Source organism: Polypterus senegalus, chromosome 3 (genome assembly GCF_016835505.1).
Source record: "Polypterus senegalus isolate Bchr_013 chromosome 3, ASM1683550v1, whole genome shotgun sequence".
NCBI lineage: Eukaryota > Metazoa > Chordata > Cladistia > Polypteriformes > Polypteridae > Polypterus > Polypterus senegalus.
Window position 1 is genome coordinate 238,506,598 of NC_053156.1, and position 15,172 is coordinate 238,521,769.

At 38.0% G+C, this 15,172-nt stretch overlaps 1 protein-coding gene across 2 annotated transcripts in view; it reads right to left on the reverse strand.

The window, feature by feature from the left end:
* Window positions 1-15,172, reverse strand: part of LOC120526008 (peroxidasin) — a 221,394-nt gene that overhangs the window by 19,497 nt on the left and 186,725 nt on the right. For both annotated transcript variants that reach the window (XM_039748810.1, XM_039748809.1), the window contains 3 exons: window positions 12,974-14,480; window positions 9,326-9,460; window positions 4,715-4,923 (listed from right to left, as the gene is read on the reverse strand). In XM_039748810.1, coding sequence (XP_039604744.1) covers window positions 4,715-4,923; window positions 9,326-9,460; window positions 12,974-14,480 — 1,851 coding nt within the window. The remainder of the gene's footprint in view (window positions 1-4,714; window positions 4,924-9,325; window positions 9,461-12,973; window positions 14,481-15,172) is intronic.

Genomic DNA, 15,172 nt, shown 5'->3' on the forward strand with positions numbered 1-15,172 from the left:
TCCTACTCTTTCTTTCTATTTGTTCCTTTTTCTCCTTCCTCTTTCTGGAGATTAGAAAGAGGTGACCCTTATACGTTTCCTAAAAGGTTCACTTCCAGGATTCTTTAGGGAATCACTTTTAGGGTTGGGGAGAACCATAAAAGTAAAGAGAACTATAGGTGACAGCACCCTCTTGGTGTCACAGATACTCATCTATCCTTTATCCTCGTTATTTTCGGAACCCAGGCTGGGCTGCTGGACCAGTTGAGAAGAGGCCTTTAGTACCATATTCGGCAAACTTTGGCCTCAAGTTACTTGCATGTGGAAAACAGCTTGACTTTACTGGAGCTCCCACTACTTCTACATATTGTCTAGTGAACCCAGAAATGAACAAAACTTAAATAAAAACAGAAGCTTTTGTAGTTTTTGAAAAAAAAGATCCTGTAATTTCATGTGTTTCTGCATCAGTTACAGGTGTGATAAACCAGCCCGGATACCAACAGACAGACAATGGCAGTTCCAAACTACACCCGGTTTATTTACAGAATTGTGCTGCACACAACACATTGCCTCCTGCACCAAACACCTATCCAAAGTCCGGGCCTCTCAATGGTCCTTCCTTCACCACCTCTGCTCCTCTCTCCCGAGCTTTGTCCTCTTCCTCCCAACTCTGATTCCCAACTGGAGGAAGGCGGCATCTTTTATATCCACCCGGATGTGCTCCAGGTGTGCTCTGACGATCTTTCTGCGGCACTTTCTGGTGAGCCAGAAGTGCCACATGAGCACCCAGAAGCACCTCAGATGTTCCTGCTATTCCTTCTGGCAGTACTTCTGGGTGTTGGTGGAAGTGCTGACATCCAGGGCTCCTCAATGATCCGGGTGCCCCCTTGTGGTGGTCACAGGCCCCAGTAAGGTTGAGCATCCATGCTTGGTTCCCGTGGCCCCCATACAGACTAGGGCAGCTGCCCTCTCGTGGCCCAGTGGAGGTATAATCCTTCTGCCGGCCCATCCAGGCATCCTCACTGGGCATAAGCCCCCAGCCGACCGCCACACAGGGTAAAGTGCATATCTGGGATTTGTTTTGAGTCTGTATTCTTTAGTAAGTTGAATGAGCTCCCTGATTACTATGGTGGTGGATATACCACATATAGGCTGTTTGTCTTGCATTAACACCCATAAATGTCTTTAACAACTCTGTAACTAAGAAATGTGAATGTTGGGGAAAGTCAAGCGTATTATATTTTACTAACCAAGCAACCTGATATAGAATAATTTAAAAATATTTGCTATCTCTTGCCTTACATTAACCTTTCCTCTTTTTTCACGTGTGTGCATGGTCCTGTAAAGTCCTCCTATCAGATTCTGTTGTTATTTTCAAAATGCCTTTCTCACCTGCTGTTTGGTTTTACACTTCTCGTTTTTGAAGATAACTGTCTCATTGTGTCTCCTAAGCTGTTTCTGCTATTTGTAAGTCTAACACTTGCACTTCAAAAGTCAAACTGACCAATCACACCAAAGCCATAATGAAAAATTGTGCAACTAAAAGGGACTGGAATCACATCCAGACCTTAGTGTTTTATTATATAGTAGATCTGAACAAAGGTTATTAATAAAATTACAAAATATCAATTACCTACAGTAAATAAAGAATCTAAGTGATTTTATAAAAACTAATTTTAGCATGAATAATTTGTTGTTACTTGATTCTTTATTGGGACTGAACATGAAAGTAAAGTTTGACTTTCAACAGAAATAACCTTTTGCCTAATTTTAGACATCCATTCCACCTTCCATACTTTGCTGTTGTAGGAGTCAAATGCAAAAGCAGCAAAATGTGACAGACTTGGAGGTAACATTATGCTTCAATCGGCCACCAATTTAAATAAGCTGATTTCTACTAAAAATGATTAAATCGGTGATAAGTAAATTGTCAGATCATAAAATCCAATCTTTTCAGCCCTTGAATTTGTAAGATTTACAGAAATTTAGTTGCAGTGCTCCTTTACGTAAGGTACAGGTAGTCCCCAGGTCACGGACATCCGACCTACAACTTACGAATGGGGCGGCAGCTGCGACGCATGCGCCTCAGTAACTGCTGCTTCATCATATTCGGCCTGGGGACGCTATAAGTGGTGGCTGGACGGAGGCTCAAGGGGGGCAATTTTGTTGCTCGGGCAGCTTCCAGCGGCAAGCAGTGACCCGTGTTCCATAGTCACTAGGGCCACAGCTATCGCTCGTGTGCAGGACAGAGGCTTGATGGAGCGGAGGGGGACGTTTCACATGTTCATTTTCGGTGGGCGGACGCTGCAGGCAGCATACTGAGGTGACTGTGTGGTGGGCGAATGGTGAACCACCCCTCACGCCCCCATTCATTCTTAATAGCAAGCCTGCTTGTACTATTACACACATAGCAGGAAGTTGTCTCTCATTCAGTACATCAGACGTGCTGAGAACGGGTGCCTTCCTGCTGTGACAGCGTGTACAGTGCTGTGCAGAAGAGCTCATCTTAACCTTTTGTCTTCACCCTTCAAGAATGTCTCTGAAACACAAATCTGATGCAAGTGCTGGTGATACAGTAAAGAAGAGAAAAAACATCATCATTAAAAATAAAGTTGAAAAAATAAAAAGGTCAGAGTGAGGTGAAACTCCATCATTCACTGGTAGAGCACTTGGTTACAGTCGGTCAGCAACAGCAATTATTAAAATAATGTACCTGTTCCGACTTACACACAAATTCAACTTAAGTTCAAACCTACAGTCCTTATCTTGTACGCAACCCGGGGACTGCCTATATTCTTTTTTTTTTTTGCAGCAAACACCCTGCTGTGTAAACAAGGAGCAATCAAGGCATGTTTTATCAGATAGTTTAGCCTTTATGTTAAAAAAGTGGAATAATATACTGAAAAAGTGGAATTGGAGAAGTCGTCCTAGGATTTTGGACAAAGAAATAGAAAAACTACTTTAAATAATTCAGACCTTTTTATTTTCTCCTTTAAATTAAAGAGGACACTGTTTCAGTTTGTACAATGAGATTGTTTTAAGTGCAGCAGCTTACATTTTTAATTGGAAAAAGAATAGATAAAGAAGAATTTGAAACTGCTGCTAAGTAAATGATAGGCATATTAGCTTAACAGCAAAATTTGTCTTTTACTTATGAACTTGTTAAGCACGTTAGTCTTGTGTCTTCTTGGTAAACATCTTATGTCCATTTGATACATTTGTGGCTATTTTTAAACATTCATACTGTGTTTACTATTTATTTCTGTGTGTCATACAGTACATGTTTTAGTAAGAAACAATTACTACAAAATTAAAATGGTAATACATATTTTATAATTACACCTCAGGAATTATGAATATCTAGCAGATACACTGATGAACAAAAACACACACCTTTTTAAATACAGTAAATGTATACTTTAACAGTAAAAAAAGCTGCAGTGCAATTAATGATTGAAAATAATGAAAGCCTATAAGTACTGGGCAGCAAAACATTCAGTCGTGTGAAGGATTTGAGCACACACGGATCCAGGGTCTCAATGCATATAAAGAACAATACATTATAAATGAAACGTCGATGACTAAGCAAAGAATAAAGCAGCGTGGAGAAAAGAGACTCAAAAGCGTTGGAGAGAAAAGTAAAAATAATCTAGGTGCAAATTCAGAAAATAAGGAACGTAATTATCAGCCCGTAAAAAGTGGAATTGAAACAAAGCACGTCCAATCGGGCTCAGAATTAAAAGACAGAGTAAAAGACAAAGTAGAACTTCATAAAGAAGTTCACAAACGTTGGCGCTATACACATGCAGAGCAGGTTAGAGATTAAGAAAGCAGTGGAATTCGAAAGGCTCAAAAAAAAAGATGGAGAAAGTTAAAGAATATGAAAGTAGGAAAATTAGAAAGTATAAAAAAAAGTAAAGATCGCAGTAGCGCAAACAAATGGAAATTATTACTCGAAAAATGGAAAATAATCACCACAGACCAGGTGTCATTGAAAAAAGAGCAGGACAAAGTAAGGTCAGAAATAAAAGATAAAAGATAAATAAAATAAAAGTAGAAAACAAAGTAAACATCATAAAGTGTTTATAAAACAAGGGGGCCAAACACATGCAGAGTAGGTTAGAGATAATGAAAACTGGAATTCAAAAGACTCAAAAAAAACGTAGGCGCCAAACACATGCAGAGCAAGACACAGAATATGAAAGCAAAAAAAACAACAGTGTCAAAACAAAGAAAGTAAACATCGCATTTGCGCAAACAAAGAGAAATTATTACTCTAAGAAATAATGAAAAGGCGAATAGAGATCGAATATATTGACATGTCAGAAGTATAAATATTGTAAGGCTTTGATGTTTAAGTCAGAGAATTTCAAAAACGTGGTTTACCTCACATGCATTTATTGGTTACTTTGCAAAAAAAATTCTTAACTGCTGATGATGCAGATCGCTTTGTCTGTGCTGAAATTCCAAACAGAGAAACCTATCCTGAATTATGGTGCAAAGTCATTAAACACATGTCTCACTGACCTCATTTAAAAGATTCAGCATATTGGGACACGAAAGATTCCAAATATTGTTTTTACAGAAGTTTTGAAATAAAAGTGAAACTAAAGAAATAGCAACAATTCCAAGAAAACAAAAATCTTAAAAGTGTGTATCTGGAAAACCAAACACAGGGGTTGGCAAGCGAAGCGAGCAGGGGGCAAAGCCTCCTAGTGACTATAAAAAGACTTACCTTCACAGCAATCTTGCCACATTCTCAAGTCCATTTTGGGAATTTCGTCACAACTGATGTATTCATGAGGGAACTCAGCCACCTTGAAGACATCAGGTTGCACCCTGGTAATGTTGTCGCTATTCTCACAGATGACTCGTGTAAGGGAAGTCTGCTTGATTTGTGTCAGTTGGCTTGGAGTGAAAACACCAGGATTTTCATACCAGAACCTGTTACCTCAGAGAAACAGAAGTGAAGGATCAGCCATTACACTTAAGATTAATATAGAAAAAAAATAAAAGTTGAAGGAATTATTTAATACATACTGCAAATTGGTGTGTACTTCTAACTTGTGGTACATGATACAATGGTAGATACAACACACTGGTAAAAATTTGTCAACTGGGAAAATTTTTTACAACACATCAGGAAGCCACCATTGTAACTTGATACAAAAATGATAGATGTGTTACAGGAGCTTGGTCAGAAGTGGGCATTTCACTACCTTTTCACACAATATGGCATATGGCAGTACAACTGTAAAGATGGAGAAAGAATGCAAAAGCAAAACAACTGAGGCTGCCTCACATTGACATAACAAACAGAATGAAAAGCTGATTAGGCAAAAAGGTGTATGCTCTGTCCACACAGGCTTTAACTTGCTATGCCCAGAGTTGGCTGAAACTTTTTTGCTGCCCCAGGCAAAGTTGTAAATGGCACTCCAACACCTTCTTTGCTTTGAATAGAATCATCGCCACCAGACCTGTACATTAAAACCTGGACACAGAACTGGGGACAGCCAGGTATGGAGGGACTGGATATAAAACAGTGAAGCTACAAATTGAGAATGTTGAAGGAGGTGGCTGATTAGTTATAGCAACATCTGCTTACAAGACTGTCACAGGAAAATATGCTCTTGAAGAGTGTTATTACATTTAATGTTTATCTAAAAGAAAAAGAAACTTTTGGCACAAATGGGATCATATAAACTACAGTTATGCATCCTATAAGTCTCGGTTTAAACCTTCAGTCAAACATGCACCTTACTGTGATGGTAATATTCTAGTTTAAATCTAACCAAGGCAGTTCTGTAACAAATACATGCTATTTAAATCAATAAAATAAATCAACAAACTTAATAAGTATAATGACTATCTTAAACATTTGCCCACTATTCCTATTTACTGTCTCCTCATGGATGCAAATGATGCAGTCTAACTATCCAGTCTATGAATGACCTCACAGAGTTTTAATCTCTATAGAAAGTATTAGAATAAACTGAAACTAAACTAAAAAATTGAATGATATACTCCTTCCTTTGCCTACTGATCCCTTTATTAGGAGACGTAGTGAATGGCTAATTCAGAATGATAATGGCTGTCTAGAACACTTCGGCTTCCATTTTCTTGTTGCAGAATCTCAAGCCAGCACTTGCTTACATATACTACATCTGTAAGCTTCTTAACATGATAAACATGTGTGACCGACCGGAACATCCCTATAATGTAAGTTCCAGGAAAGAGAGCATATCCAGACCATTACCTCCCATGGAGCCCTAGAGGGCAGCCCCCCGGCATGCAGCAGTGCCACGGGTTGGAAGCATAGAAACTCAGCCATGCAGGGGCCTGTGGCCAATGCCAGAGGGCATCTGGAGAACTGCTGAGCCATTGTTTACAGCACGTCTGCCACACCCAGAAGTGCTGCCAGAAGTAGGTCAACGAGCACCTCCGGGTGCCTTATAAAAGGAGGCAGTGGCTACTATTCCAAGAGCCAGAGTTGGGAGGAAGTGGACGAAGCTTGAAGGAGGAGTGAAATTGGAAGAAAGCAAGCAGAAGGAGAGAGAGAGAGAGAGAGAGAAGGACTGTGAATCGTGCACTTTGGTGCTCTGTACAGCGCTGTGCTCTGGGGAGTGAAGAAAAGCGCTTCCCGAGTCTTGAATAAATGTGTGATGTGCAACACTTGTGTCTCCGCCTGTCTGTGTCGGGGTTGGGGTTGCTGGAGCGCCTTGAATTCCACACAAGATAAGCTCATATCTAAGCAAATTGGTTAAAAGATACGCTTATATCAATGTTCTGTCTTCAATTCATGTAGTATATGAATATATGCTATCAGTGTAGGCTGAAACAGATTTAATCTTGCACATGTTAGTACTTGTCTCATAAACTTGCTTACTGTAACAGGAGGTTTGGACTGAAACTCCGATCTAGGAACAAACAGAACCTTCAGCTTTGCCCTTTAAAATTTGAACAAAAATAATCTGATTATACACTTTATGTTTACAAGGAAAACATCATGAAAACAGATCTAAAATGTATGTCTGAGTATGATGGTATCTACTACTAAAATGCCCACAATACTAAAGGCCTTATGGCTTCAAAACCTATTATGACCTGTCTTGTTAACTTCTGTGTTCATCCTGTTACGTCACAGTCAGTCATGGTCTTCATTAACTTTGGTTTAAATGAAACAGAAATGGTTATCCATTATATCTTGTGATGGGTTAATATTTCTATGTTGCACTGCTTTTGCGTAGCTTTACATTGTACTCTTGTTTTCTTTTTTTTTGTAATATTACTTTTACAGGTGATCTATGTATGTGAAAGACATTGTATAAAAGATATTGATTAAAACACTAAATCGAGGACACTAGGATTGAAAAATGGTAAGAAGCAAACCTTTTTAATATTGTATCATTACAAGTAATGCTGCTGTTGGAAGTATCGTGCCCAAAATTTTATGATTTACCTGAATGTACTTCAGGTACTTTAGCTTAATAAAACCAAACAAAATAAGTATACAGTTTTAGAAACAGTAAAGCCAGGGCTGTCTCAAGTGGTAAGCTATGCCCAGGTGTGGGAATGGTGTTGTGAGGGGTGGGGTGGTGGGCTTCATATGTAAAAAAGTGGTTGTACTAAGTAGCATTGAGGTGAGGAAATTGGTTGTTGTTAATACTATATAATACTTTCAAGTATCTTCAGTGGACTCACTAGTATCCTTTTCATCGAGGTCATGTCATGCTGAGCTTGCCCACAGCAGGCGCTTCCTCCTTGGATCTGGGTCACTGATAGTCATGATCTGAGATGGACTAAGGTGATTCACATAACAACAAAGGTGGTGTAAAATGTGTATTGTGCATTTACTCAAAGCAGTGTCCAAGAATAAATAAAATTGCAGGGCTTCCCTCATCAAATACATACATAATCCCATAAAAATAGTGCCCGTGTAAATTAAAATCAGATTAAATAAGTAATCCAAATTGGATAAAATCAAGCATTAAAACACAGTCAGGATCAGTCCTTTAAAAAAAAATCATGAGCCTCGGTGCATTCTTCCAATTCTACCGTCTCCTCTATTCACCCTTAAGGTATCTTCAGCAGCAGGAGATGTCAGGTGACAGGCACTGTCAACCCTTTACTGGCTCGTGTCTACACCCCATCCCTTGGCAACAGTGGGAACCCCACGAGCACTGCTCCCTTCTCTTTCCACCATTTCTTGGCATCCACAGGACCTGTCAGAGCAGATGGCTGCTGCTGTTCCACTTCATTACTCAGCATGAGCAACCTTTTCCCAGGAGCGCCACTGCTAAGCACATGGCTTCTTCCTTGACTGCCATGCCTCCTCAGAGCTGCACTAGCTCTGCCACGATCCTGACTTCTTCCTTCACTCTCTGTCTTCTTTGATTGTACCATGTTTCTCCCCTTGTAGGCTCCTTTAAACCCTTGTAGGTGCAGGTTCTCTGCCTGAAGACCTGCTGAATTTTAATGGAACGCAACTAAGTTGATCGCACCTGAACATAGCCAGCAATCAGCTCACCTCTCCATTGAACACCCCACGACAGCATTGCTTCACAGCAGAAGCTCTCCTGCACAAGCCTGACCTGCTGTATTGTCTTTATAACTAAAAACACACATTGTCAAAGACTCCTTCATGACCTTTACCACAGATTACTTTGAGATTTACAATGGACATTTTAAGGTAACCTTTAAGTGACAAACTTCCATTTCTTTGTGCTACCTTTTTCTATTATTGCACTCATGTAGTCATTTTTCCCTATCTCTGCTTGTGCTTACCATTTTGTTTACTAGCTAATTTCTTTTCCAAGATAACTTAGTAATACTGCACGTTTAGCTAAGTTAGCATGGTGCAAATGTGTCTCTAGTTTTAAATAACACAAGTGCTCTACCACAAATTTGAATGTAAACAAAACGGAAGAGATTAGCTGCCATTAATAATAATTAAACATCTACTGTATGTATTTATATTTTTATGTGTGTTTAAAGAGGGATCGTGTATTTGGTAGTATGGTAGGTTACCAAGCACAGGGCCCTTCAAAACCTGGCCCTGGGCAGCTATCTGCTTTGAATTTAAACCATCCCTAATCAAGACAGTTCTAACTGTAAAATATATTAACAGGATTTAATATTGTAGATCTATTAATTCTTCACACCTTATGTTACAAAATAGTTTGTCATCATTTTTGAACTTTATTTAACCAAGCATGTTTCATCACAACTGGCATTCTGTCTGTGGTTAGTTCCTGCCTTGTGTAGAGTGCAGACTGCATAGACTGGATAGATTTTTACAACATCACTCTGATCAGAATAAATCTGTATAACATAAACATCACTTTACCTGTCTCCATCTCTTAGTCTTTTAAACTGCACAGCAAGCAGACATGTTAGAGTTGGGCCAAGTCTACTACCTGGAACCAAATCTTCCACCATTAAAGCTGGAAATAAATCAATATTCAGAGGGCTGCCGTAAAGCCTGTGGAGAAAAACACAAAAAAGAAGAATTAGGGGTTAAGTACAATGTGTCACATAAGATTGTTCTGTACATAAGTGTACATTAATAAGTTATTAATAAGTCTTAAAAAAATGTCTGGTTTGTATGGGATAAAAAGTATTCTGTGAAGTTCATTAGAAATACTTAGTTTTCTGGAAAAGTTTATTTTTTTCATAAAAATCTACAAATGTATCCTTTAAAAGAGTATAGAAAATTAATTACTACATTCACTTTCCTAAGAAACACCAGGCTTTTATTTAAAGTTTATCAATCTTTTTATTTTTTCCAGCATTCTTGTGGTTTATCTATCCATCAAGTTAAAATTTTGTGCAATTTTGATGTATGCATATTTACTTCTACAGATGCTGTTTCTAGTGATTTTTGGGTGTCACAAAAAGGATTGTTATATAGTACATATGTCACAAACTGTTCTTCTCTATGGCTCTTTAAATGTCTTAATTCAGTTCCTTTGCAGTACTTGTTTCTTTTAATGCTTTGTAAAATTTTTTCTAAACACTGTTACTGAATTAAACTTTGCTTGCTAAAAGACACAAGTTCATTCCATGCAAGTAAAGTTCTTTCTTTCCAAAAATTAAAGAAACAAAATGTAAAGAAACATTATATGTTTACCTATAAAACTAGAATAAATATCATATACATTTTTAGTTAAAATATCAACAAATCATTACATGAAATTATAAAAATGTGCATTAAAGTATACAGGACCAAGCAATGTTTTTTACAAATGCATTTGTGAGAGCAATTTTAGGGACCTGTGTTAACCATTGATAAATATACACAATATTTTAAAATTATATCTTATAATAGATTTGATAACAAATGTTTTTTATTGGTCTGGGGAAAAAGTAAAATACCATTACATAATGTAATAAATAACCTGTTCTAAAATATTGCCTGTCTGACAGACTTCAGGGAGATTTATGCCCAAATGCACTTAAAATTAGAATTAGAGTGTATGGCAATAAAAAGCTGTCTGAAAAAATATAAAGTAACTAAAGGAATATCCTCTATAAGCATGTCTTGCATGCAGTGAATTTTCAAATTACACTAATTTATTTCAATATATTTTCAAAGGAAGCTACAGTACTTCTACATATTTTAAATTAAAAGAAAAGGCTTTAGTTAAATATTTTCTCTTTCCAGCCTCTTACCCATTTTTAAACTTGTAGGACTGCTGATAGTCAGAATCTATCTACTCTCGCGGTGATTCTCAAATGAGAATACATATCTGGTGACAACCCATTAAAAAGTGTGATGTGACTAGTGGCGAAATACTGCTCTGCAAAGGCTACACCCACAGGGCTTTTCCTAAAACACCCACCCCCAATTCCTCCAGTCCATGCATTTTAAACCACTGCCTGGGTTTCAGAGAGAAAGCAAAAGATACTGAACAAAAGACTTGATGCTGAAAGAAAATAAAAAGCAAAAAATGCTGTTATCCATTCAGGAGCTCCTGTGCAAATAGAGTATTTAAAAATTATTGTGGTCTATGGATATACAACGTGTTAAAACACTGCAACCATTTTGTCATGGCATGTTTGCATATTCCACTAGACAGTAATGTTACATTTCTTAAGCTATTTATTTAGACATGCACTCAGAAGGTGGATGTTGTGCAGCCTTCTCTGTGCATCTACTGCTGTTGTTAGGCAGATTTGTTGATTCTGGTGTTTTCCCGTGGTTCCTTGGTATCAGCTCTCTTAACAGCAGTCCTTTTGACAGCTTTGTGACACATTGTTTACTTTGAATGCATATTTTGCAGCATATATTTTTATGACTATAGATGCCAGTTTTTTCAAGGTAACATTAACTCTTACACTTTTGTCGTAGTGCTGAACAACAGAAAGCACACACAGTACCTGCAGCAATGTATAATCTGATTCTAAATGAAAACTTGTCCCTTGCATCAGGTTATATGTATTTCCAAAATATGCAATGTGCTTTATACACGCACACAACACACATTTATATATCTAAAAGGGCTTTTTTAGGAGACTTTTCGACTGTAAACAGGTCATCATAAACAGAAGCTTATTCTCTATCAGACTTGGTTAATAAGATCACCTCTAATCTTTGCAGTTCAAAATCACTGTCCCTACTTAGAGCGTCACCTTATGAGGCATTGGATTGGTTTAGAAATGTGATACTCAGTAAACCGTCTAATTGTTTCCACCCAGTTTTATGCAAATTTCACTTATGGTTGTCTCCAGATGTATATACGCCTGGCTTCAGCGAGACAAAGAATCTTATCAGGACAAGAACATGCACGCTGGGCAGATTTTAAGTTGTTGATTATCCTGACACTGTAACTTTAAATCTGAGGTATATGTAGACTCCCCAGGGTCAAATACAGTGAACATGGGCAAGCATTACAAACTCAAGTTGAAAAGCACCCAGCTTGCAGAACAAGCGAGTCAGCTAGAAGGGGAGTAAAAAGAAAAGCTTGAGAGAGTGAGAGAGAGAGGGCTGCTTATCTTGATAAACAGAAGCGCGAGTTGGCTTGAAGGGGAGTAAAAAGAAAGAACGGACGAGAGAGAGAGAGAGAGCGAGCGAGAGCGCGCATGGATAAAGTGGCTGAAGCAGGCAGAGCGAAGGTCAGCTGCAAGTAGGGCGACTCCCCAGTTGGGAAGCAGGCATCGGGCTTCTTGTTTTTTTTTAAAGAATGCTTCCTGTTCCTGCTGTATTTTAACTTCGTTGTTTTTAAGAAGACATTTTTCTATTGTTTTTAACCTCCACATTTCACTTCTGATTTTATGGATTATTTATTGCAACTTTGGAGACTGCACTTTAATTTGAACACCTTGTTTTGTTAATTGTTTTAATAAAAGCACTTTGCACTTTTTCACAATCCCCTTGCTTTGTTGTTACCGATGAGGTTAGCAGTGAGGCACATTACCGACGGTGTAGGATTCAAGGGTTCCCCGGCAACAAATGGGAGCATACAGCAAACCTGCATCGTCACAACGTGATTTTGTTTTTTTTCATGTAAATTTGAATTGATTGTTGAAAAGTATGAAGGTGGCATGCGTATCGGGGACATAGCTGTTGCATACCATTTGTCGAGAACGACGGTATCTACGATTGTGAAAAACAAAGATGTTATTAAAAAGTAAAGTGAGGTAAAATTTTCATTTATTTCATCTAATTGCTTTTGTATTTTAGTATTAAGCAGTGTTTAAATTATTTTATACAACCCCATCAATGTATAATATACCAATAGCAATAGGATTTTTTTTTTTAATGGGAACGGATTAATCATTTTCCCATTATTTCTTATAGGAAACATTTGTTTGGTATACGTCCTGTTTGGTAAGTCAAAGGGTCTGGAACAGATTAAGGACGTATACCAAGGTTCCAATGTATATCTTTTTTCTATTATGGCCCTTTAATGTTTAACTTTTTTCATTTACACCAATATAAAACCCAAACAAAGACTGCCTCTAATACAGTGAGACATTACACATTTTTACGTACCTTTCAAGTTTTTGCCTTATTGTGGAATTTTTTATTTCGTTCTTTAGATCATCAAATGTATGTGCCGATGACAAATTGCAGAACACCCTGTAATCATTATATGGAGGAATTCCATGGTCTCTGCCTCTCTGGATATTCATAGCTGCAAGGTCTAGTGCAACTGCATGAGCCATTGAGAAAAGTCTTTCTGTAAGTTCCTTGTTCAGAAGTTGAGAAGGGACCCTCATTTTTGCTGGAACTGCAAAAAGACCTCGCAAAAGTGGGTCAATTCCCCCTTCATTAACAATCCTAAATGGGGAAAAAAATGCTTTGTGAAGTGGAATATGACCATGAGGAATAGCTTCAAAATGTTCATCAAGTCGGTAAAGTGTAGGATTAATCATTGTGTGACCAAAACGAAAGGCGGCTGTTGCAAAGGCATTGAAAATTCCTGCATTAATATTAGGATCATAGCCTTTGTACTCTCCCATCATTTTCATCCCAACTTCTCCAAAGATTTTAGGAAGCCAATGGCTGTAAGTAATGTGTTGCATTTGGGCACCAACAATTTTTCGTGTCTCGTGATAGATGGTGTCACCATCCCAATGGGGGTTGAGCCTGAGCAGCTCAGTAGCTATACGATTATGCTCTCTAAACCACAGAGTATGCATGGCTGTCAAGCAAAGCTGTTCATTAGCTCGAAAATCCCCAGCTAAGAAACATGGAATAGGACTCTCGTTCTCATCCCGCATGCACTCAGTTGGAGGACCAGTAGCAAATGGTAAAAGAGGCTTTCCTGAGCGTTGGACAATGCCTTGCCGAAGTAGTCCGCGTTGACTGGCTAAATCACGAATTTCTTCTGATTCATGGTCAGAACTTCCATATACATTTGATGCATCAATATAGGAGGTAAGCTGGTTAATCTGTTCTCTGGGATAAACGGAGTTCATTAAAAGGGAAGTCATACCACTGCCACACACAGGGCTAGAGCGGACAAAGAACATGCAACGGGCTCCATTTCTAAGTGTCCTTGGATCATTAGGAGGAAACATAATTGGGAAACAAGGAGGATCATTAGTGCATACTGAACTGCAATGTTGTCCATCAGAAAACCTTGACTGACTTAGGGCGGCCACTGTGGAGTCAAGATCATGGTCAAGAAATTGCCCCCACTGCATAAGCATGTGAGTATATTTTTCTTCAGGAGTTATAGTTTCTGTCCCAATCATAGAGGTAGAAACGAAGCGTGGAAGTGGCAAAGGATGGCTGTTATTCTGTCTCTCACTGTAGACTCCTCGGGGTAAGTTAAATCCATTGTCATAGACAGGTTTGAGGAGCCTTTCAAAGGCTGTAAGTGAAGCTCCCCACATTGGGTGTTGAAGGTTGTTGCAGGTGCCATCGTGACTTCGATATTTCTGATGAAAACAGATATCGGAGCAGTTATTTATCCGCCTGTGTGCCGTACAGCCAGACAAGTTGGCAATCATATTCAAGAATCTTGGCGACACTAGGTCATTGTAGCGAAAAGCTGAAAAATACAAAAAAAAAAAACAAACTAAACTTTACATAAAAGCTAAATGAAAATTTTCTTGAGAGTAACAGCACAAATGTATATTGGCTACAGTCTGGATAATTCAGCAAAGTTCATGAAAAGTTGCTTTATTGAGAGTTTGCTACACATGATTACATTCCACATGGGGAGTAAAACAAAAGTGGTACGTTTGACTCACTATGCAAATACAAAAACAATGAGATTGTGAATTAGATAAGTAAAAATGCATGGAGGAAAATAGTTTTGACATTTTCCGCAACTGTAAATACCAAAGCATGTATTTTGTTGGTTAGGTGAAATTATGCATGCATTCTGAGCAAAAGGAAAAGCATAAAAAATGCTTAAAATTTACAGGAAAATGTTATTTATTTCAGATAAATATTTACTATATGAATTAAACTGACCATATATTGAATGTCAATAACTGCACAAGTACTATGACAGATGCAGAAAAATCCAGAATGCTAGAAAATAACGTAAAGTAGCAATTTTGACAGATGAAATATTCTTTGTTCTATTAAATATGATCATAAAAATAATGTCCTTTTTGTCAGAAAATGATTTATTGATCTTCACCGTTTGAAGGATATTGGCATATAATTAAACACAATGTAGACAGCAAAAAACAACACCACAGTCACTTAATTTAAAATATTGTAAGGTTTCTA